Source organism: Patella vulgata, chromosome 8, assembly GCF_932274485.2.
Source record: "Patella vulgata chromosome 8, xgPatVulg1.2, whole genome shotgun sequence".
NCBI lineage: Eukaryota > Metazoa > Mollusca > Gastropoda > Patellidae > Patella > Patella vulgata.
Genome location: NC_065886.2, coordinates 15,583,927 through 15,610,716, shown reverse-complemented (window position 1 = coordinate 15,610,716; position 26,790 = coordinate 15,583,927). Strand labels below are relative to the sequence as shown.

The window sequence follows — 26,790 nt, the reverse complement described above, 5'->3', positions numbered from 1 at the left end:
TGACTAAGTTTTATTTAAATCAACAAAATGTGATAAAACTACTCTGAACATGTCTTGTGCATCCAAACTCAATATTTCTAAGCAAATAAAAGGCAAAACAAATGGAGATCGTACCCAAATCCTGCATACAATTGAAAAACGACTTTGTTTGAAGCAGGATGAAATGCACAGTGTAGACTTTCATTTGAACATTAGTATAATATAAACACAGACTATCTTTATCTCTCAATCATCATACAACCTCAAGCATTCCTGCTAATACCAGTGTTTATTTAATTAAAAGATCCACCCAGCACAAACTATGTCATGACGGAACTAACATGTGGTCAATTTTATTTCAATAACTTGTTTACGTGTAGAGGTCTTTAGCTATGGGAGGAAACTGGAGGACCCGGTTGGACAGGCAACCCTACTCCATGTCACGTACAAGCAGGAGAATCGAAACCACGCCATTTGATTTTTTTTCTAGTTTGATTAAAAGAAGCTACTTTTGTTTATATGTGATTAAAAAAGAAAAGAATTAAATGTATATGTATGGTTAAGGTGTTTTGTTAGCGATCTAGGTAAGGACAATTCGACGTTATTATTTTATTCAAACAGTGATATTTCAACATGTATAATTCAATATTTGTCTTTTAAATTCTGGAGCTACAGTCTTTCTAAGAATATGGTGCTTGGCTCATTGACAACTACAAGGAGGTCCTGGGTGTGATCCCGGTGTTGGCTCATAAAGTTTAATGTGATTCTCCAATCTGGTTTTCCCAGACATGGCCAGGAAAGTGTCTTATTTGCACCAAAGTTTCAAAAAAAAAAAGCTTCTGATCAAACCTCAAATGTCATAAGATGGGAAATTGTAGAGAATATAATGTGCCCACTGGAAAAACATTCATTTGAAAATATAATCCACTACAACATGAAGTTCAGGACTCTTTCCCTATATCCATCACGGCCAGTATGTTCAATAGACATGATACTAATAACATGACATTCCAATTTATAGAATGAAATGTCAAATATTAAGTTAATCATTTACAATTTCCTGCTATGAGATTTGAGTAATGTATTTTAAGCTGCACTGATATAAATTATCAGGGTTTTATTAACACTTAATCAATGTAATTTGAGACTAAAATACGCTGATTTCATGTTCCTGTGCTTCAGATTTAAGGAGAATTTGTTTAGGGCAATATGTCACTATAAAAATAATTAAAACTGGCACGAAACCACTAAAGTCACCGATTCAAATCATGCTTTTTTCCGACAATATCTTTTTTTTTTTCCAAGGCTAAATCCACACTATCATGTACCGATACTGGTACTCAAATTAATTATTTAACATTTAATTATGAAAATAAAACCAAAATATCTCTTGGCTTGGAATCAATTGGATTAAAATTACTTTACCTAAACTTTATAGTTGATATTGTCTTGTTTATTTTTTCTGTATAGAGAATTTGAAATTGTCAATTTTATCCTATCCTTTGAGAGAATCAACTTTCACAATACCGTAGTTGCAAGGGATTTAAAAACTCTTAAAATGGTAATCAACAGCTTAATAATATTAACATAATACTGTTTTCCCTAAGGTTTTCAAAGTCTATATTTTTGGTATGCAAAAGTTACTAAAAAAAATTCAAATTAGATCAACTTGAAAATGAAGTGCTTCTTTCTATCTTCAATAATATCACTATTCCCTTCGTGTAGATGTCCACATTAACTATAAATAATCCACTCAGATAGCTGAAATATCTCAAGTAACAAAATAGAAGGCAGTTATACAACCAAACAAAAATAACAAATCAAAAAAATATGGTGAAGTGCTTTTTACAATCCTTAATATCACTCACTATATTCACTCCTTGCAGACCTTCACATTAACCATAAATAATCCACTCAGAAAATATTTCCAGTAACAAAACAGCACAACACAAAAATAACAAATCAACAAAATTAAGTGAAGGACTTTTCACAATTCTTAATATCACTATTCACTCCTTGCGTAGATTTCATAAACATTTCACTAGAAATATTTCTTGTAATAACACAACACAAAAATAACAAATTAAAAAAATAAAATAATTATTCGGTTAATTAGACGTTCTATTCCACTCAACTGTGTCTGATTGAATATAGCACACCACCCTATACAGGAAGGTAACATGATTACAAGTAGTTCATATCTTCATACACAGTTAAAGCTTATCCTGTTAAAAATTAAAATATCCTTCAGTGATAATCTTGTCAAAAATTTAATTGGCTTGAATTTCACAATGTTCTTATTACGTCTTAATAAATCAACAAAATCGTTTCATTGTTTCTATCTGTCCTTCGGTACTTCTTAAATCAATAAAATTGTTTAAAACCCTTGTGTGTTTCAAGCAGAAGTCATCGGCGTACATGTGCAGACATCGTAATCCCATTACCTCTCACAAAGTATAATATGACACTTAAATATAGAATCTATCTGCGATATTGTTCTATTTTATAATCCTTGTGTGGCATTTAGCGATTGAGCACATTAAAAAACACAACACAATTGATGTGGAAAATAATCACTGGTTTATACACATATAGCATGACATTTCAAAAAATGTGCTTGAAAACGATAAGAGAATACTTGTTGAAACGTCATGCTATTATATGTGTATAAACCAACGATTGTTTTCCATAGAAATTGTGTTGTGTTTTTCTTTTTGTTTTATTTTCATTGATCAACTGAACAACACTGGTAGATGATAAATGTCTTCCTCCGAGACAGGTCGTGGCCAGAACTATGTATGTAACTTGTAAGGTTAGACTCTAACTACAGTTAACTGACAAAAATTATTTACCCAGAGTCCAATCTGTTTCTATAGCCATCATGCTGTGATTGAGCAGAAATTAGTCAATCATTAACCTTGAATTACCTTCAACTAAAGTAAACACTGCTAGTAATTTCATTGACTTCTTGTATTACTTCTTGTATCAATTATCTGTCCTTTACTTACAAAAATAAATTATGTAAAACTCAAATTACCATCAAGTACACACTACAATAGTACTTTGTTTACTTCTTGTACCACATATATATGCATCTTTAATTATCTGTCCAGTACTTATAACACTGATTAAATTATGTAAAACTCAAATTATCATCACATCAACACTATTAGTAATTCATTCACTTCTTGTATCACTCAGATCTTTAAATATCTGTCCAATACTGGTACTTTTAAATTATGTAAAACTCAAATTAACACTTAATATATGCAGGTAAACACATAACTCCTGTCTCCTTGTTATATGCAGTCTACTACATGTAACCAAATTATCTAAACTAAAATTATAACTTAAAATCACCCCAGGCATAAAATAATTTTTTAATAAGAATATGTGCATGTCATTTAAAAGTTGATGAGAATTAACTTAAAGTTGATGAATATATGACAACCCTGTTATTTGTCAGATTAAAATGTCAAAATATTTACAAGATTAACTATAGTATTATTCTGTCTGGAATTAATAAAACTAGTTGTACATGTACATGTACAAATGTACCTGACAAAAACTCAGACACCATCTAATTCACAGTGATAATGCGCAAGCTGTCTTTTAACTCTGTGCAAGATGAGTGACCTTTAAGTTCATGTGCATTACCGGTAAACATGTACATGTAGGTCTATGTATGATGTCACATTATAACATGTGCATTGTTTACATCGGATGTGGTAACACAACCTGACATACTATTTTACATACCCATTTACACTTATTAGGAAATATTTTTTATCCCGATATATACTTCCAACACTTTTTTTTCCTTATTAATTCAAACAAGTAGTTGTAATGCAAGACATGCCCACATTTTGCAAGAGATGGACAGAGAAAAGGAGATTATTTGTACAATCAGGAGCCATAATCCGATACATGCCAAGATCTTTTGGAGACAAACCTATATTTCAAGTTTTGTCAAAATTGAATACAAATTGTGACTTGTAGAGTGTCCACAAGTAAAATGTGAACAGACGGACGAACAGCTAGGTGCGACGACAATAGGTCCACATGAAAATGTGGATGTATGAAAAAAAGTTAATATTGTAAGCTAATTAACAAGTCCCGATGTCATCCATTTCAGTTATAGTAGAAGCCGGACAAGGGAATATTTATTGATCAGGTTGACTCTATAAGAAAATACTTATCAAAATCTTGTGTCTGTGTATAATAAACCAGTGATCAATCTTTTAGAGGCATATGTAGTAACTGGATAGAGTAATAACAAATACTTATAGAAAACAGCTACACATACTAATTCATTTTGGTGTCATTTGTTTGATCACATAAAATTTGGTCATATTAAATTAAGATGGAGTCAAAGTACCGTTATGTGATTTATTAAACATAGATCGATAATTTTACAAATATTTACAAGAATAAAGAGAGTCCCGATCTGTTTTAAATCACAGCTCACTGTGATTTCAATCTACAATTTTACAAAATATAATAATAAAAAATTAAGTGACACATTGACAATTAAAATATAAAATAGTGCTTCCTTGTTGAGGTCTAAAACAATAGTTGAGTTGCATTGAATGATTAATGATCTGTCGTTAATCCCTCTAGATTTAGATTTCAATGTACAGTCTAAATTATAACTATAGGTTGGATTAATAAGAATCCTAAACTTTCAAAAGAAAGTTCTGTACAGGGGGTCATTGTTATTTGATTAAAAATGAGTTTTAACTGTTCATGTATGTTTTTACAAGGACAATATGTCACTCATGCCAATGTCATTTAGTTTAATTCAGGAGAATTAATTAGATAAATGAAATAGATTTTAAATTTATCAAAGTCCTGATGCACCATTTTAAACAATATGAATCACTTGTAAACTACAATATTGTGAATCTCTAATAGGTATATCAGTCCAAATATGTTTCAGTTCTATGCAGTATTTACAAAGAGTCATGGAATTAAAATTTTATTGATGTATATGTATGCTGTTTTTTAATGTAAAAAGCGGTCCACAATTTTGTTGTCAGGGAAAAATTTGTTGGTATGCCTTTATTAAATCCGATTGAATCCAAGCTAGACATAATCTAGCGTTATAGTATTTTGTTCTTGTTTTCTTAATTGAATGTTGACAAAGATATGTTTATCAAAATGGCCAAAACATGGAATTGATATGATGGTGAATTAGATAAAGAGCTGACAGTTTGTGCTATATACATTTGTCTCGATTATCCATTCTTACGATAAGTGCATTCAGCACAAAACGTATTTGAATCCAGGCATCCGATGGCATCGAGAGTTGATTATGATCTGGATAAGTTAATTAATGTCTAATAGTAGGGCCTACTGATAATAGTAAATTGGAAAGGTGATATCATTGGCAAAAAAATATTCAGTAACTTGTGACCTGCTGTTTATATGTTAGATAACGAGCATAGATAATTTGTGATGAAAAATAAAATTATTTTAAAACAGGCTGGAAGATTGAGTTGTTTCTTTACATGGGAAAAAATCTCAGCACAACAAAACATTTTGCAGATGCGACACCCATTACATGTACCTATAAATTTCTAGGTTTGGGCTTGGTTCAGGATACATGTACATGGTCTATAGAAAGTTGTGTCACATGGACATGATCTATAAAATGTTCTTCTGTCACATAGACACAAAATTGTCATGCTACAATCAGTGTCACTGTCAAAGTCAAAGTTGAAAACAATTCTAAATTTCTAAAAGGTGGTTTTAATTTCATTATTTTGGATAAACAAAACATCTTTTTTTTTTACCTGAATGTAGACTAGAGCTTCTAGTGTTAAAACTTGACACACTTTCACTAGTAGACATGATTAATAAGTCTTAATATCATGTAGGCCTTCAAATATATCCGTACACAACTGTTTACAGGTAATGAATAAGTAACTTTATAACAGCCGTCAAACAATAAAACTTTCCATAACTTTTCTAATAGAATAAACACCTGTACGAACAGTTCTCTGAGCAGTACAACAATCTATTATCCATATTTGCACATTCCCAACTAAAAAAATAATTCAAGACTCCAAAACAAATTTTAAATCCACCTCCACATATTTCCACTAATCTGATCCCGAATCCTGATTCATATTTAGAAATCCTGAATTCTAATACTTATTCTGCCATTATCAACAGTTTCATATATTGATCGACATCCATGTTCTTCTCCCAAAATTTAAAGATCAATATTCAATATCCTGTTGATTTCCTGTGTGTACAAAGCACTTGGCATTTAACCATGTATAGTTAAGACCATCACAATGTCAATATCAAGATGGGTCGCATAACGGAGAAAGTTGAAACAGGTTAAAAATTTCTCTCCACCTAAATTGATTGGTATTAAAATACTTGGCGTGATGACAATTTACTTATATATTGTGCAGTATATCTATAACATCAATTGTACATTGTACTTGATAACAATAATAAGTACTTCCTTCTTCACTAGTTGTTTAATCTTAAACATGAGTCTACTTACATGTACATGTAAATAACTGATAAATACATGATCCTTATATACATGTATATATATATCATACCTATATGTAAACCTGATACGTAACAATACCAGACATATCTCATAAAGTCTCATACCAATGCAATTGAAGGAGTTGCAATGGACACATCAAATACATATTGGTTTATTTTGGACAATTGATCGAGGTTTAACTTTTTTTTAACTTTAATTAAACATCTATCTGAGAATTCTAATGGTCAGTCAATTCACTAAATGACAGTAAGTTCTACTTCATCACAATTAAATCACCTCGAAAAGAACTAAAAAATCCAATTTGTAGTCTTTTTTATGTTAAAAACAGATTATATTCACGGAAACCTGCTTCACATAGACAAAACAAATCCCATATCTACGTTATCCCAATATTTTACAAGCTTCTTCAAACAGGTATTTTGGGAGGGCTTAGCAAAATCAAAACATATCAAAGTCTACCTGTATAATTGTATATCGTACATAATGTATTGAACATATAAATGCACTAAAGAAAACTTTACAAAGCTCTGAGTCAAATCAATGCCAAAGTTTCTTTTAATAATAAAATAAAGTCTTTTGAATATAATTTTGAACAAATGCCAGTCAGTACATGTAACTGATAACAATAAAAGAATATTGGCACTACATGTATACATGTATCACTATATGTTAAAAATCTTTACAAAAGATTACAATAAAGTTGATTCATCAAATACTTAGGACCAGTTATGATTATTTTCACTAGGGTATATGTACCTATATTGCAGTATAATAGGAATTGAAAAAAGACTACCTCTATGTACATGTGTGGTATACAGATGGAGATATAATTGAATGAGATTTCTGCTTCCAGTTCTTTTCATTTTCACAGGCAAGTACTGATATATTTGTTTAGCATAAAAATAATATTTTCTACAGTAATGTTACTATTTGTAAAATTCTAGAAGTAATTTACAGAAAATTTAAATAATTCATATAAATTTAATACTGATCGGATGATAACTAGAGTGTTCAGAAGGTTATACAAAGTGTTAATCTAGAAACAAGAAGTACAAAATTGAAATTCAATAGACTTCTTCATGTCATTAATGTAAACAGCATACGTAAATTTCAAAAAGATCAGATGATAAATGTAGTCTGTAGAGTATTCAATTGAAATTAGGGACGATGGACAGATGGACGGGAGCAACAACAATATACAACCACTGGGTTAGAATAAGAATAATTATACAAACACTAATGTCTGAATCACTTTTCACCTAATACTGGACAACTAATAGAAATATAAGTTGCCATAATGAAAGTTGAAACATAAGTCCACAGCAGCTAAATCGTCCGGGCAGTCAACAAGAGTTTTCGCATTTTTTTATTTTTTTCGGTATTGAAACATTTATAATACACTGAAATCTGATTGAGAGTAACAACTCATTAAGTAATTTCAAAAAACCATTAGAATTTGTTTGTTTTTTATAAAGTTTGCCCCATGCTAACGTTTAGTATACGAAACTTTTAATATCATGGATTTAGCTGTTCAAGTCATAAAAATTCATTGAAAATCAATTTCCTTGTTTGTCTCAAGACCTTAAAACACTTTGTATAAATTTAAAGTCAATCAGATATTAACTTTAGCCTCTAGAGCGTCCACAAGATTTTTTGAAGTGATCAAGGGCCATAACTCTGGCAGTAATTATTGGAAATCAATGAAAATCAATAGACTTCTTCGTTTCATGACCTTAAACACTGTGTATAAATTTAAAGTCAATCGGATATTAACTTTGGCCTCTAGAGCGTCCACAAGATTTTTTGAAGTGATAATGGGCCATAACTCGGGCAGTAATTATCGGAAATTTCTGAAAATCAAAAGGATTCTTCGTCTCATGACCTTAAACACTGTGTATAAATTTAAAGTCAATCGGATATAAACTTTGACCTCTAGAGTGTCCACAAGATTTTTCAAAGTGATCAAGGGCCATAACTCTGGCAGTAATTATTGGAAATCGATGAAAATCAATAGACTTCTTCCTTTCATGACCTTAAACACTGTGTATAAATTTAAAGTCAATCGAATATTAACTTTGACCTCTAGAGCGTCCACAAGATTTTTTGAAGTGGTCAAGGGCCATAACTCTGGCAGTAATTATCGGAAATCGCTGAAAATCAATACCTAACCTGTCCAACCTCTTGGGTTTTCTCTGGGTCCTCCAGTTTCCCCCCACTGCTAAAGACCCCTACGTGCTACTGCTATACATGTAGTAGGCTACAAATAGGGACATTGGTCTAAAAGTCATCCTCTTATGTGGCAGAGAGTAATTGAGTTTAACATCCACTGGACACAAACTATGTTATGTCAGGACTAACATTCAATTCTATTTCAATTAGTTGTTTGAGTGTATGGGTCTCATAGTGGTGTGGGGGGGGGGGGGTTGGCGGGGAACAGAGGACCCAGAGAAAACCTATGAAATTGGACAGGTGACCCTACTCCTTGTCACGTACAAGCAGGGAATCGATATGAGAGAGAGAGAGAGATGGGGTTTAACGTCCACTAGACACAAACTAGGTCATTTCGGGACTAACATATGGTTTTTAGCAGTGGGAGGAAACCGGAGGACCCGGAGAAAACCCACGAGGTTGGACAGGCGACCCTACTCCTTGTCACGTACAACCGGGAATTCGAAACCACGCCAGTTGACTCAATGACAGGCCTTATGATATAGCACACACGTGCTAACCATTCGGCCATCCAACCCCCCAGCAGGGAATCGAAACCACACCACCTGACTCAATGACAGACCTTATGATTTAACGTGCACATGTTAAACAATTCAGCCCCACCCCACCCCCTACATGTACATGTAAGTTCAAGATTACCAGTCACAGCATAAAGAATTTAGCCACTTGAAACTCAATACATCAACATAAGAGAGGGGAAAATAGGGTTTAACATCCACTCAACACAAACCAGGTTATTTTGGGACTAAAATATGACACAATTTCATTTAAAAGAATTTGTTTGCATTGTTCATGTACATGTAGGGGTCTTTATCAGTAGGTGGAAAGCTGAACACCTGCAGAAAACCCACGAGGTTGGGAAGGAGACACTACTCCCTTAGCTTGTACAAGTGTGGGATAAAAAGCATTCCACTTGACTCAATATGACAGATCTTATGATCTAAAGTGCATGTTAGACCACTGGATTACCCAATCACCCTGTACAGCATTAGAAAATGTGTGAATTCTTACAATATTAATTTTTAACAAAACAACAAAATCTCTAGAGAAAAAAGTAATAAAACATTTGTAATGTTACCTACCTTGAGCAAAAGCTTTCGCTTTGACATAATCTGATTCATCATCGTTGGACTGGACATTCCTCTTTCTACTGGTAGTGGGAGGTGGGGGGATATTACTTAATGAGACTCTGTTGAACCATTCTGCTGATTGATCTGACACATTATCACTATCGTTTCTTTCTGTGCCTTTGTCACAAACTAAATATACATTATTGTCCCCATTTGCATCTATGTCTGTCTCTAAAGGCAAATCTGTCATTCCTGTGGATGCTTGTGGTCCCTCAAATTTATTAAACTGATAACATTCTGTAGCAAAATCGGAATATTTAAAAGGATCATCTTGAAACAGATCCTGTTTAGGAGTCGGTAAACCTTTGAACACATCCGACTCTTGTCTTTCGATTGGATCATGCGCAATATAATCCTCTCCAGAAGTTGCTTGGCAGGCCTGGGGTGGGGGGCTGTCACTGTTGCCTGCTAACGTTAAAGGCGGGGGTATTGGACTGCTTCGCTTGTTTACAGTGTTTGTTTCAAGTTTTTTGGATTGTGGTACTGGTCGATCACGTTTTATAGGGGGAGGAACTGGGCTGCTAGATTTACTGCTACTACCTTCAGCTTTGGGGCGAGGTGGAACAGGAGGAGCGTTTACAGGGGTCAGATCTGGTGAAGTCACAGTTTTATGAGACGATGGTGGTGGTGGTGGCATAGTGGGTAATGGAGGTGGAAGCGCTGAAGGCATTCCAATGTAATCTGATGATGAAGGTAAGGGGGGAGGGGGGTAATGGGGAGGGGGAGAAACATAATCAGAATTAGGATCAAGATAAGCGTATTCACCCCAACTTTCCCGACCACTAATACTTTGTTTTGGTATGGTTGGTATGTTAGTGTCTGGATCCGGTTCAACTGTTCTATGATTAACAATTGTTAGACTTGTGTCATTATCCCATTCATCTGTCACAGAAAAATCATCTGTAGAACTTTCTTTTCTCCCCAATACTTGCTTCTTGCTCACCCACAAGGTTTCATAAATCTGATCTTCATTGACCACTTCCTCACAGTGGCTTGTTTCTGTGTTGGTTATTCTTATTGGATCCTTGATTGAAGACTTTGAAAGTTTTCCATTTTGTTCATCTAAAGCATTGACTCTTTCTAATAATGGTCTAGTGGGCTTGCTCTCTGGAACGGCTTCATTCTTCTGCTTCAGACTCCAGTCTATCATTTGCTCAACGGAATCGGCATCTGGGAAAGATTCAAACCTCCTTTCTTGTGATAAATGTTTACTATCACTCCATACCAGTTTTTTTCCCTCAGTACTTTGTTGTGGAGAAGAAAAGGGGTCAACAACAGAATCAAAACTGGCTTCACTTTTAGTATCATTCCAGTCAACCTTTGGTGTTCCTGTGGAAGTTTTTATGGGATCACATGGGGAATTAAAGCTCTTTTCTTCTGATACACTTTGATCAAGCTTTGGTGTCTCTGTGACAGCTTTTGTAGGAGTTAAAGGATCAAAAAAGGAATCAAAGCCCTTTTTTTCTGATACACTTTTATTTGGATTTGCTTTGACCGGACTTAATGGGTCAAACAGAGAAAGAACTGCCTTTCCTTCTGGTAAACTTTTATTGTCATTCCAATCAAACTTCTCACTGGTAGTTTTAATTGGAGTAAATGGTTTGATTGAAGGAAATGGTTTGGTATAGGAAGTTTTTGATGCAGAAGATGAATTCAAATCGGTTTTATTTTCTGATTCAAGATCTACTTTTAACCCTTTGATTATTTCTGTTATCGACTCGGGTCTCAGAATGTCAGGAACTGGTTCGTTAGCATAAATTGAGGTTGATTGGTCTGTTATCGACCCTGGTCCCTCAGCTGTGTCAGTAACGGGTTCATTAGCATAAATTGAAGTTGACTGGCCTGTTATCGACCCTAGTCTCTCAGCTGTGTCAGTAACGGGTTCATTAGCATAAATTGAAGTTGAATGGTCTGTTATCAACCCTGGTCTCTCAGCTGTGTCAGCAACGGGTTCATTAGCATAAGTTGATTGGCCTGTTAACGATTCTGGTCTCTCAAAGTCATTAAAGGATTCATTAGCATAAAGTGAAGTTGATTTGTCCGTACTTATATTAAGAAAAGATTGATCTGCTTCAGTTAATGAGGAACTCGCACTATTAACGCTGATGTTAGATTTAGATGAACTGGTTCTAAGCCGTGGTATTGGTGTAGGTTTTGTAGGACTGGTTGACACTTTCAAAAAGCTTTTATTACGTGGTTTAGGCACAGGTTTTGTGGTTGTATCTGGTATTTTCTTGTGAAATAAATCCTCATTCTCCTTAATGGAAGACTTCCTGGATTTAGGAGGTAGGTCAGGAGGTTGTGGAGAGTTGTCTCCCATCTCACCAATATCTTTGGTAGCCATTTTAGGATTACTGTCTTTCTAAGTAATATGTACTTTCCATCCTCCTAACAGCCCCTCAGATGATGTTGAGGCAGCCTGTTAGTTGCTGTGACCTGAAAAGACAACAATATAAAGTTAAGTAAACTATATACATCTAAAGATTGGCGCTACAAGAACATTTCGGCAAGAGAGGTTTTTAACCGTAACCAGTTAGCTTCTATGAGATCCAGTTAGCACTTATTTAATCTATGTTGCAGAAACATATTTAACCTATGTTGCAGAAACATATTTAACCTATGTTGCAGAAACATATTTAACCTATGTTGCAGAAACATTGGTCTACAAATTTTACAGTGTCCATACATTCAGAATAATGTGAGGGGCAGAATAATAAATGATAATGTTGCGGACTAATTACTTTTCGAAGAAAAATGTAAAAATGTTTACTGGTATATTCTCTGATGTTAGTTTAGTTTAATATTTAATAAGTATGTACATGGACTAAACTGATAAAAGTTTAAAATAATTATATTGAAATTACAGCTGAGGATTTAGCAATCATTTATGGATGCTTTCTTTGCATGCATCAAAGGTGAAGCTCAGTAGTGAGTACAGTTGTTTAAAGTAACAGCAGGAGCATTTGAGATTATTTCAAAGGCAGTTGCTTTCATCATATGTCATCCAGTCACCTGTTTCTCACTTATACTGACTGTGGCTGGGGGTGTACTAGTGGTTTAACCTGCACTTTACATCAGGTTACAGAAGGCTTGTCCTTTGATCCCAGAAGTTGGCATACTAAACTTAAGTTGTCCGTCTACAGTTCGCTCTGCTTGAGAACAGACACTAAGCTAGTTGATCGACATTTTAAGTCCTAAATCGAATATTTTAGCCAAAACACTTAAGTATATTTTGAGAAGTATATATTCTGCTTTGAAAAAATTTAATTAGTCTCTTTGTGTATCACAGATGTGAACCACACTAGGACCGTATTACAGAACAGAATGCTAATTGTTGGACATGGGGCCATTTGGGGCAGAGATCTATTCTGTAAGTATGAAAAGTAAATGGATGTCTGTGTCCAACCTTGTGGGTTTTCTCTGTATCCTTTGGTTTTCTCTCACTGCTAAAGATCACTGGGTGCAAATGAATTATTGAAGTAACATTATAGCATAGTACTGAAATGTCTTAGTTTGTATCAAATGGACATCTCTCTCTCCCTCTCTCTCTCTCTCTCTCATTTATTCAATTATTTGATTTATATGCATCTTATTTTGAGTCATTCTCAATTTGAATGAAACATTGATTCATTGATGTAATAACTGAAGCTTATGAATAAACACTATATAAATATCTTCCTTCTTTGAAACTAGTTTTCTATATTAAAGATACATGTAGATCGAAATGGGGTTTAACATCCACTCAACAACACAAACTAGGTCATTTTGGGACTGACATATTTTGTTTCAATAAGTCATGATCACTTGCATGCATAGGTCTTTAGTAGTGGGAGGGATCCTGGGAAAACCTAATATAAGCAGGTGAGCAGATTTACACTACAAGCCTTGGAATAAAACCAAACCTGACTCAATGACAAACCTTAGTGTATGCGTTAGACTACTTGGCCACTCACTCTGTAACCTGTGTATCATTTAATATTGCATAATTAGGATAATCATTATACATCAATAATCAATTACAAATAAGATTATTTTGGGTGATTTTAGACATTTTTTATGAATTTTTAAACAAAGAATAGATATTGAATTAATGTGATAGAAATTAGGGCTAAATACCCAAGTTTAAATGATACCTGGGTCATAGTGCAATAACTTTAACTACAGATGGCCTGTGGAAGAAGATTTACAAAAGCAGTTTATCATCCCAAAAAATACTTCACAGCAGAATATTTGTAGAAAAAATACATTAATACACAAGATATTTAATGTGCGTGAACCTTGATGTAGAAAAAGGAAAATTTAATACAATAAAATACATGTCAATTAGTTACACATTCAATGAGATTTGTCAAGTATTATAATACATCGTGCATAGCTTTATGTAAATGTATTTCCCCAAAAGTCACTTTCTTTTCAAAACTAGGTTACACAATACATTTTACTGTCAATTCTGAGAATACCATATTGTATTGCTAGCTGGATGAGTGAAAATAGGAAGATAAACTCAGGTCATGTCAATAAAATTTCCAAGAAAATCATAAACTGAAATAGACGTTAACTGAAAAGTAAATACTAGATATAGGACATGCAGAGACTTGATAAAGTTATTTATTTTTCTGTTGGCTGTATCTACCTCACTTACTTTGTGAATATATACATGCATTTTAGAGATTAGGATATACTTAGAAATAAATGAATGACTATATATGGCCACAAATCACTAAAGATTTCCCCATTGACTCCAATGTTAATTCTCGTATCTTAGACCGGCTCTAACCTTTTCCCAAATTTTCGTTGGGTAGAACGCTTTCTACCACAGATGGAGCAACATGTGGCAACCACTTGCCCAAAAGCACGTATGAGGTTCTTCATGAAAAACTTGAGATACACAAGCTGGAAGTAGAGACAAGTAAACATGCAATTTCAGGCCCTACATTTCAACCTAACCAACCTCTCAACTCTTGTATCCTTCCGCTTCAAAATTATGAATTTTCACCAAAACCTGGCAGAAAATGTATTTTCAAACCCTTTTCTTCGATTCTACACCAAAAAGTCAACAAAAATCGCCATGCAAAAGGGGGAAAAAGGAAAAGGGAGAGGAAGACTAAAAATAACTTTGACCCTTGTTTCGTGGGTGACGGCGTAGGAATATTTGGTGATCTGTGTCCTATATAGGGGTGAAACTTCAGGTATCACCAAAAGGCCTTTTTTATTTCCTTCCCATGTGTTCTGGCAACATGCCGGTGAAAGAAAATCAAAATCAAAGAATAACTGTAAAAATGATGGCCCTTTAAGTACACATGCTGCTTTATGTACACTGGTGCATCTCAGGTCCATAGGCCTTTTGTGCTAAAATTTAAAAATCTTTCTTATGAAAGGCAGTATCTGAGTTCTGTGAAAAAATTAGACAAGTTACAAAGAAACTACATAGAAAACACTCATAATTTGGAATTTTTTTCAAAAATATAATTTTTTACTGCCATGTGATGAAAAATGTACAAAATTTACATGTAGCATCTCTCAAAATACCAATAATTTTCCACTTTTTTAAATATCCGGACGGACAAGAAATATATTTTTAGAATCTGTGGACAATATGCAAACAGAAAAAATGCAAACCAGTTGCAATGATTGTAATATTAGAGATCTATACTGAAACATGTATCCCTACCCCCTGAACATGCCAATGATTGAATTAATCTAATCTATGGTTGCAGAACTAACATTACCAAAGGAATCTGTCTAACAGCTATGTTTTACCATCCCTGGCTAACATATGCACATATAAACTAAAATAGGTGCAATAAATATGAATTATGGTTAAAAATAGGCCTTGATGAATGAATAAAATGCCATATTTGGTCTATGATCACCCCTCTCTAACAGAAGGGTCACAGAATACACAATTTTCACAAATTTGGGAATATTTCAATGTTTCCAACATCTCAAACCTCAGAGGCATGTTACAAATTTGTATTGCAATCCTTGTGCTGAAGCAAGATGTCTTGAACTTTACATTAATTTCCTGAAAAAATGAAGTCAAAAAAGTAGTCATGACAGAGTTGACAACATAAAAAGAGGCCTAAAGAGGAGAAAAATTAACATTTTATTGTTCTATAGGCAACATAAATGCAACAAACACCACAAATGCTGGATTTTGATAAGAAAATATTGAACATTAAACTGACATTTACACATCTACACCAGTTTTATATCTGGGTGTGGTCTCATTGGCCTGAAATGCCTCAGGGTTCTACGTTTGACTCTGAACAAAAAGGGTTAGAAATCCTTGAAATGCACAAAAAAAAATATTTTTGGGTGAAAAATAACATTCTTAGCTAAAATTCAACCACAAATTCCAATTACAATCATTTAAATGTCAACACAGGTGCATTTAAATCTTTCAAAACACATTAATAAAAAAAGGGTGGGGTGGGGCATTTATAGCCTCTCTAAACAGAATGATGGAGTAAAAAATGTCTAGAAAGGCTGGGACATTGCTTCCTACATGAAGGAAATGCAAGAATTTAATGTTTCAAACAAGAAAAAAAAGCTTATTCTGGGTAAAATAGTGGCAAAATTGAGCCAACCCCTGTTTTGAACATTTTGTACAAACCCATCTGCTGTACATTATTAACTCAGTGTTACCAATTTTCAATTTTCTGCAGGAAAGCTGGAGCTTTTTCTAAACCTGACAAACATGTAGATCCCATCTAAGTTATATTAGCAATGAAAATAAGGGCATTTCTAGACATTTTGACTCATTTTAGTAGTCATGAAAATATTAATTTTTACATCGAAATGGGGGGAATCTCGAGATTTTTTGTGAATATTTCTGATTTTTAGACAAAATTTGGTGAAATTTCAATACTGTTCACTTTATCTGTGCTTTCTGAGACTGAATAAGCCAACATTGGGCATTAGAATATTTTACTTACTGTTAAAAATTCAATAAAAATTGAAAATTGAGAAATTTGCAGTAAAATCACAATTTTTCTTCAAAACTTTTTTCAATTAACTTTTTTTAGTTTTTCTGTAACTATTTTATTCATATTTTCTGAGAATTTAATCTTCATATTTTCAAAACTAAGGCATATCAGTGACAGCCTTATCACACACAGACAGGCCACAGATCACTAAAGATTTCCCCATTGACTCCAATGTTAATTCTCGTATTTTAGACCGGCTCTAACCTTTTCCCAAATTTTCGTTGGGTAGAACGCTTTCTACCACAGATGGAGCAACATGTGGCAACCACTTGCCCAATAGCACGTATAAGGTTCTTCATGAAAAACTTGAGATACACAAGCTGGAAGTAGAGACAAGTAAACATGCAATTTCAGGCACTACATTTCAACCTAACCAACCTCTCAACTCTTGTATCCTTCCGCATCAAAATTATGAATTTTCACCAAAACCTGGCAAAAAATGTATTTTCAAACCCTTTTCTTCGATTCTACACCAAAAAGTCAACAAAAATCGCCATGCAAAAGGGGGAAAAAGGAAAAGGGAGAGGAAGACTAAAAATAGCTTTGGCCCTTGTTTCGTGGGTGACGGCGTAGGAATATTTGGTGATCTGTGTCCATATAATGTTCTTTGCCAGGCCCCTTATCCTGCACCAGTGACAAGTGGAGACAACTCTGGAAAATCCTTACCCACTGAGCCATATTGACTCCCAATTAGTTTTAGATACACTCATGTCTCCCATATTGTTCTGACTGATCAGTTTTTCTTGGTCCAAAGTCGACGATAGCGCACTTCAAAAATTATTTTTCACTCAACGTAATGGCAACATATGCTTAACGCAAAAATTAAAGATTTTAAATTTAAGTTTCAGAAAATTATTTGAATACAGCCCAAAATTGGAACTCAAATATCTAAATTTATACGCAAAATACACATCTTCAGGGCCACCGAGAGAAATTTATGAGCTAAAGCAAGACAAAGTAAATACAATGTACGCTACACAATACACTAATACTTTTTGTTTAACAATCTTTCTTTATGACTGAAATATGTTTACTTGCACTGAACTATAATATATCATCTCAATCTATCTTCCGTGGTACAACCCCCTGCGGCTTCATGAGCCTCACAGACTGCCACGCCCTCTTTTTGGGTCTGCCCATCTTGCAAAGCAAATCAACACATCACATTTAATTAACCTGACATTATATTTCTTACCCAATTCAAAGAGATACTGGTCGTATCCTTCTCCTTCTCAAGATCATAAAATATTAAATTACCATATTACATGTATATATGTATACCAGTACTAAAATATACCGTAACTATTTAGATCCGAACTCATTCACAAATAGAATTTAATGTCACACATCATGAAAGTATCCATACAGTGCACATCCACAGAAATAAACCAGAAGTCTTTATAGAAGTACAATACAATCATATCTACATGGATTAAATAATACCCCCAGAAAACTGACCCTTGTTATATGAATGACTGTACAATGACATATTTTGATAATTATTTGTTGAATCATTTAAAGAGATTGTGCACTAAAGAGAATGAATGACATGACACAGGACAGTCAAATTTTAAAATATTTTTGAAATGGTTCAATTTTAAAAATGGGTTTAACTACACTGTACTTAATTATAAAATGATACTCCATCTTTGATGATTGGTGAAAAGAAAAAAAAACAATTTTGGTTTGAATGATTTGGGTATTTTATGTGTGGATTTGTTTCATAACATGACAGTGAGCCTCTGTTTAAATTTCTACATACATGTATAGCTATCAAGGATTATGTACATTCTATTCAACAGCGAACAGTTAAATCCAAAAATTTAACTAAAAAACAATCAGAATCCTGCTTAATCTTTTGAATAATCTGATTGACAATCCCTATTAACTTTTATTTCGCAGTACCTGTAGTGACAAGTCAAGTTTCGTCCATGTGCAGGTTATGCTTGGTTTAAATAATATTTTATTTCTTATTATGATACATGTCTTTAGCGATTATATACCCAATGGATTAGGATTCTAGAACGGGATTAGGTGGCGCGAGCTTTAGATTATAAATTCTATCATTGAGTCATGGTAATGAATGCTTAACTTCATGAGTTCCATTATCACTGCAAAACACCCACACAGCATATACAAGAGAATTATTGAAATCAAATTGCACCATATGTTGGTCTCAAAATGACCTAGCATATATTGAGTGGGTGTTAAACAACCCTATTTCTCTCTCTCTCTCTTCTCTTCTCCATTCTCTCTAATATGTTAAGTTCACAAAACTGTATTGATATTTGAATGCTGAAAGAAGAATGGACAAGGATTAAAAAAACATGCCAATGGCTTACATGTAAATCTCAATTTGTATGAATTCTGTATGCTTATCTCCTTCTAGACCATTTGAGTAGTTCACAATAGCTAACAAGCCTTTTTTAATTAACCTTTTGTACTGGATTTTGAAAGGAGAATTTTCTCTTTAATGTATGTAAATTCTAGTACATGATGTCATTCGACTTGTCCACATTACTTCCTAACTTATCAAATATGACAGAATATGATGAACTTTGCGTGCTTGATATGTGTGAGAATTTATTGTACTAGAATTTACTCTCTGATGTTTCTACGCACTGAGGTCATTGACTAATTGTTTTGTCATCTACGACCAGTACTTCGAACTCATCGATGTTTATTACAAATTTAACGTCCAATACATGTAGGCCTACATTATATATTATATTATGGACATGCTTAATTAAATTATTTACATACGAAGGTGTAATATTAAAAAACAGGGTAAAAACATAAAACAAAGTTCATATGTATCAAAATGTCACTATAAAACGTGATGTTAAATCATGAGAAGAGAGGACAGGTCATCTTCTTCCTTTGTACTAATCAAGTTAAAACAAGCGGTCCAGCTGATTAATGTTTGGTATCATCAATCCCTATACATACTCATGTCATCATCTTTTACATGTATATATAGCACATTTTCACGACCTGAGGGTTCAATAGTTATCTGGTTTATAATTAGAATCATGACATGAGGGTCAAATTGGCTTCCTAATTAATCAAGTTTTATGAATAACTGGGTTGTACATTATACATACCATTGAAATAATGTTCAGTTATCAGTAAATGAAATGAAATTGAAACGAGGTTAAATTTAACATTCTATTTTTCTGCATCGTCTAGACGAATGAATACGGGTATGCGCCATAAAGTACATGTGTGCTATGAAGAAAATTTTGTCTACATAGTGGCGCTAAGGCCTACTCTTATTTCTAATTCCAACTGTTAAGGGCTCTTTTACCCCAGTTTTTTGTCCCATCTGGATGACTATACGTTGTCCCTTTCAAGGCCCTCTGTCAAGGGTGAGCCATGTCGGTCAACACATGAGACCTCCAGATTAGCGAGCCAATGTCTTACTCACTAAGTCACCACAGTTCTCTCCCATCATAATTATTGTGGTAAGGGACACACCCATCTGATTAAGGAGAACTACTGCATACAGGTAGCAACAAGGAAGATCATGTACATGTAGGTATGCTTGTACATTGTAATAACCTGTCAGTACTGATACAGGTACATAGTTTTGGGATACATTATCAGCATGAAACAAACCACCAGAGCATAACTGAATAAATCTTTAATTCACTGACTTTTTAAATCAAATTAAATAATTTAATAACAAAAAATGTCTGTTTCAAATTATAAACCCATCAATAATAATATTCATGTATTTGCTTATATAACACATGACACAGTTATATGGAATACAAGTTACTTGAAAGATTTATTTCTGGAGACATTGCTTATCATGTTACTTTTGAACTAAAAATGAATAAACTGTGGTCCTAATTTAAAGTGTGCTATATCTACATGTATTATTGAAATTAGGTAAAACTTCATATTTCCTCGGTGTTTAGACATGCATACATACATATGAATCATATCACTAGATTATGCTTTAAATTAATTCCCTCTTTAAAATATATCTTCCTGTTATATGTATACTGACTCATAAACATAAAAACCTATTAAAATAACTTTTATGTGAAACGCAACAAGTATAGAGTAAATAGAAAAAAAAAGAGTCCTGTTTATGTTTAAACTAGCGGTTGACCCAGGATTGCATGGGTAGAGTCTTGAACCGGCACTAGTATAACTCTGAAACCAGAAGTGACAGTGCCTGGCTACTAGCTCGAGGGGAGGAGGGAGTATGTGAAAACTTTATTAAAATATTTATTTCGAAACCGAATAAAGTTAGTTATACTTCAGTATGAACGAACAGCCCCACAGATTAACACATTGGTGATTCATAGTCATAGTGCACATTGTACACACTGTCACTGTTAAATTTAACAAATTGACTTCAGGCTATATTAGGGTGAAACAATTTTCTGATTGATTGAAATTATTGTTATCTATCTGTCTGGTCTATATTACAGGCATTATATAAGAGCTGTAGCTCAGAGTGAAGTAATTTGACTGAAATTTTCAACATATTCCCTTTTCATTATCTATTTTTTAACTATTATAGTGAGAACTGTTAGCTCTTTATCTAAACTTACATAATGCTCCTTTAAAACATTGTAATTAAATGTAGGTAAAATCTGTCATCTAATAAAATATTGAGTCAAATTTTCTACTAATAATATGTACCATTATTAGCAGACCAATCTGTCTAATTTTCAAGTTTGAGATTAGTTAAACATACATTATGCAAGAGCTAAATCTGCCTATTGCAGGTCTTTCTATAGGCATGAAATGTTATTGGATGTTTATTGGATTATATTCCGATTTGCTGTTCAACTTCCATTCATAATAAAATCAAAAAATGGATAATCAAGACTATGTTTTTTATCCTACCAACTTTAGTAATGATGATCGAGGCTAGGCCGCAGATTGAACTGCTAAAATCTCGGTTCATAGTAGATCAATTTGACTGAAATTTTCAGCAAATTCCCTTGACAGTATCTAGTTTTTAACTTTTATAGTTATAGTGAGAACTGCCAGCTCTTTATCTAATCCTCCATAATATATCTTTAATACCTCATTATATAATTGATAAGACCGAGTCAATATAGATAATTATATACACGCTTACTTGTGAATTAATTATATGTTTATGACAAACAAACTTACTACATGTATATAAGCCACTGTTAAAAATTTTTGTGTTCCAATTATAAAACTATCTGCTGACGATTGTACAATAATGATATTGAAAGAAGGTTAGAGAACATTATACCTGGTAAACAAACCCTTAGCCTTGTTAAAGTGTCATCTAAAAGACATGTAGATGCTGAATAATAACATGTACATTGTATGTAGTAAGAGGAACCATTGCAAATAAATGCATAATTATGGGAACAAAAATGGTTAATTCTGTGTGACAATGTCTTAGAAAAATTCATCCAAGTCAAAAGAGACTATCTGAAACTCGTTCATTTTCCTATCGATTGGGGGTGCTGTGGTGGCTCAGTGAGTAAGGCACTGGTTTAGGCTACTAACCAGGAGGTCTGGTGTTCGATCCAAGTGTTTGTCGACAAGTTACCCAGGATTTTCCAGCGTGCTTTCCCCTTGATGCAGGACAGAAGGCCTGACAAGGACAATATCTAGTCATTCAGATGGGATGAAAAACCGAGGTCCTGTACACTTTGAATTAAAATTTCTTGACACCAATCTCTGTTAAATTGTGTCAACCTGTCAAATTAATACCAGTGCCTACTATACATTTATCGTATATTTGCTAGAGTTTCTGTTTGATGAAAGGACCTTCTTACATAGTCATTCGATTCTTAAACATTTTTGGCCAAATTTCTTTTCGATTAACTATGAGCATCTATTGGAAGCCGTAGGCGGAACTGTACATGAATGAGTGTGATAATGACATTGTCTATTGTTGCATAGATTGTATGATAAAAGCCCAATATGTACTTGGTTGGGATCAAGACATACACTACAAAATTACACCACCAGTTGCTTCATATCATTAATTTCGATAATGTGATCTTACTAGTCTAGGTGCTTTAGATCATAAGGTTTGCCGTTGATGACATGGTTTCAATCCTAAACTTGTACCTGATAATTAAGGAGTAGGGTCACCTGCCTGACCTCAGTATCATCCACAGTCTTCGGCATTGCAAACACGACTTATTGGTCAATTTAAATCAACATTAATGTTGTTGTCTTATCGTGAAAACATGGGCTTCTGTTTTGGCATCCAATATTTAAAGATGGGTTCCCAGAAAAGTATTTATCAGGTGGTTATTTCCAATAAAAGTATGGTAATTTTGGTACATGTATATATGGAAAGTAGAGATATCCAATCTTAATAGAAAAATACTGGATTCCCCGAAAAACACTCATGGAGCCTATACAGGACAAAAATGTAAGGGTTCCCGACAATGATTAAGAATTTCTGCACAAGTGATGTTAAAGGTCACACGCGAACATTGAGCGCTTGGTGTACAAGTTGATAAACTTTATGAAGAGTTAGACGTACAACACTTTCTGAGATAAAAATGACGGGAAAAGACGCAGGTAGTGGATAATCCGAGAATTTAATTAGGATTGGATATTTGTAATAAATAGTAAGCGATTAAAGACAACATCGTCTTATGTATGCAATGAATTCTCCTCTGATTTCCAAGACGTGACATAAACATGACCTGGTTTGATCGAATTTTAATAGCAGGGCATTCCTTCGCAATTATAATTGAAGCATAATTATAACAAATTAATTAGTTTGAATATTTTTTTAGTCCAGTTTAAATCACCCAGTTTGTACTCGGGAACCCATCTTTAAGACACAATGATTGAATGAAAATCTTAAACTTGGCACACGGATCACATGCCAGAATGTAATGAGCGATTCAGTGAATAAATTTAAGCTAAACATATCCCACAAGGGAAGACTACCGGAATAACCAGATGCCAAAGACTGCCATTCAATATGCATTCTTCGCTATTTATGTTACATTATTATATACGTTGCAACCCATTTGTGTCCATTTCTAGTTGCCAAAGAATAGCGATTTAGCTCTTTTATAAACCCCTTTTCTCTCTCTGTGCCCCGTATTATTACTCCTCCTGTCTTCTTAATTGTCGAATAGTTAATGTATATACTATTCAAAAAAAGTAGGGGATATTTGATTTTTAAGTGTTATTAAAGTCACCTAATGAAACTGACGAAGAAACAAATGACAAAATGAAATGAAGTTCACATTCATCGATTTATTCCAAATGATCGTTAGACTAAGTAAGGCACAGACTGACCATTATAAGGGTAAAATGATACCCGGGGTCAAACAGCAAAGTTACCACAGCATCACAACCAAGTCAGTAACGGGTAAATCCTCCTCTGTTTGCCAAACAAGCATTGATCCGACGTGGCATACTCCTAATGAGACGTCTAAGGTCATTTTGGTCCAGATTGTCCCATTCCTGTTGCATTGCAGCAGCAAGTTCTTTGACATTGGCAGGACGTTGTTGACGTTGACGTAACCTCTGTCCAAGCATGTCCCAGACATGCTCGATGGGGGAGAGGTCGGGACTCAGTGCTGGCCAAGGTAATGTGGTGATGTTCTGTTGTTGGAGGTAACCTGTAACGATCCTGGCCCTGTGACATCTTGCGTTGTCATCCTGGAAGATGAAACGGGGGCCATGATGTCGTGCGAACGGCACAACATGGACTGCCAAGATGTTGTCCCGGTAGTGCTGGCCTGTAACACGCCCTGCAACAACATGTAAAGCCGTTCTTCCAGCAACAGTGATGCCTCCCCACACCATAACAGAACCACCCCCAAATCGATCATGTCTGATGACGTTAACGTCTTGGAAGCGCTCGTTTCGACGACGCCACACCCTCCTACGTCTGTCCCAAAAATCAACAGTGAACCTTGACTCATCTGAAAACATCACATTGCTCCAGCGTCGATTATCCCAGTGTTGACGATCCCTACACCAACGACGTCTTGCCTGAATGTGATGATCTCTCAAACAAGGGATCACGCGAGGACGTCGGGCGCGAAGGTGACCCCTATGCAGTCGATTCCGAATCGTCTGGCCACTCACTCTCACACCAGTGTCTGTTTGAAGACGAGCGCTGATCTGATTTGCTGTGATGACACGATTTCTCAAGGCCAAGGTACGGATAAATCGATCCTGGGCTTGAGTTGTCGCCCTTGGTCGACCTGAGCGTGGTCTGTCCTGTACAGATTGTGTATCACGGTATCTGGACCATAGCCTGCTTATGACAGACTGAGAAACATTCATCGTCCGCGCCACAACCGCCTGTGTTGTGCCGATCTGTAGCATGCCAAGGGCACGTAACCTTTCATTTTGGGTAAGCCGACGCATATCAAAATTTGTTTTCTGGTCACTAAAACAATTAAACTGATGTTTCCACCCTGGAATTCAATGCCACAATGACTGTAACATTCAAAGTCAGAGTCGTGCAAATCTTGGGTTGGACCCCCATGATGATCCCAGGCATCACCTGCATTCCATGCGGTAGCTATTGGTGCGTTTGGGCGTCACATGTAACTGGAAATGTTTCTTCTGTTAGGTTCTATAGTGACTTTTTTTCGTAGCCATTTGCATATTTTAGTATTATGCCCCCAAAATCAAATATCCCCTACTTTTTTTGAATAGTATATTTCTACAAACAAGCATTCAAGAAGCCATACAAGAAGTTACAGCTCCTTTAATTACTAAATTAGAACAATGAATGAATCATAATAAGGTGCATGAATGGACCAGTCAGAGATAATAAAACTGCTTTATCTGGGCAATCTATACATGACTCTTCTTATGTCAATATGCCAAGAGGTGAAGAGGGAACTGGCAAAAGGCAGGCTGCATTCATTATCAATAAATCAAACACGTTACAAGGAAGAATAAGATACAAAAATGTTAACAAGACAGTGACTGATTTTTACCTGTTCAATTAGTAAGGTGGTCTGGGTGATAATCTTAATTATTTTTATCACTTTTCCATCATAAATCTTCACCACTTGACAGATTTTATCCACCGAATATTTATAAAATTACACTCACTTCCGTGATCAGCAATCTACATCCGGACTACAGATTGCAGGGAGTATCATTGGTTGATATTATTGCTAAACCGAAAGTGGAGAAAAACAATAACAACCAATATATCTACGTCATTGATAACAACCCAGTTTGGAGAAAAAACAGTAGCATACCAGGATTTTGCGAAGAGATCTAATTGAGTTTGAATTGCTGCTGCTCATGAAACTAGCCCCGAAGGTGTGGGTTTTTTTTAGGTGCTTAATCCATAGCATGTACGCTGAAACCTTTTATTTGGCTTTCTTTAGTGTAATTTCCAGTGGTTTTGCTGGTCCGACCAATGACCGAAACCAACAGGTATTTACCGAAACCCAGTGATAACGTTTCTAGTGTAAGGAAAGATTTGTAATATAAGAATCTTCAATGAAAAAAATGGAATTAAACAGTTAGAAGGTTTAATGGATCCATGTGATTTAAAGCGTCGACACATGGATCCCAAATTTTCACAGTCTACAACAGAATACAATACAGAACAGCTGTATTCATCCGCAAAAAAAAATAGTACCTAAAATTCATGTACATTAAATAGGTTTAAACGTCAAATGAGGTCAAATGAATAGCTCTAGACGTCTTTAATATATACTAAATATTCGTGTCATCCCAAATCGACAATAAAACAGTGAGAAAAAGGAAAATCTAAGTAATGGCAATCTAATTAACATAAAATTTACGACATAATGGATTCTTCAATGTTTTGATGGTGATCATGAAGAAAATAGGCCTACATCTGTTCTCAGGAATCCGATAAGATTTTCAAAAAAAAGATCAGTAGAATTATAGATTGTTATTCCACAAAGTCGAAAGCTATGTTAGATTTTTCATTCTGTCAAGTTAG

At 34.5% G+C, this 26,790-nt stretch overlaps 1 protein-coding gene across 4 annotated transcripts in view; it reads right to left on the bottom strand.

The window, feature by feature from the left end:
• Window positions 1–25,926, bottom strand: part of LOC126830627 (arf-GAP with Rho-GAP domain, ANK repeat and PH domain-containing protein 1) — an 83,281-nt gene extending 57,355 nt beyond the window's left edge. For 2 of the 4 annotated variants that reach the window (XM_050561027.2, XM_050561028.2), the window contains exons 1-2: window positions 25,802–25,926; window positions 9,823–12,306 (exon numbers count right to left, since the gene is read on the bottom strand). In XM_050561027.2, the coding sequence (XP_050416984.2) occupies window positions 9,823–12,214 (2,392 nt within the window). In that variant the 5' untranslated portion in view covers window positions 12,215–12,306; window positions 25,802–25,926. Of the gene's footprint in view, window positions 1–1,847; window positions 1,999–2,831; window positions 3,036–9,822; window positions 12,307–25,801 lie in introns of those variants that run through there. The other 2 variants (XM_050561030.2, XM_050561031.2) reach the window with 2 other exon arrangements.
• Window positions 25,927–26,790: the final 864 nt, after the last annotated feature.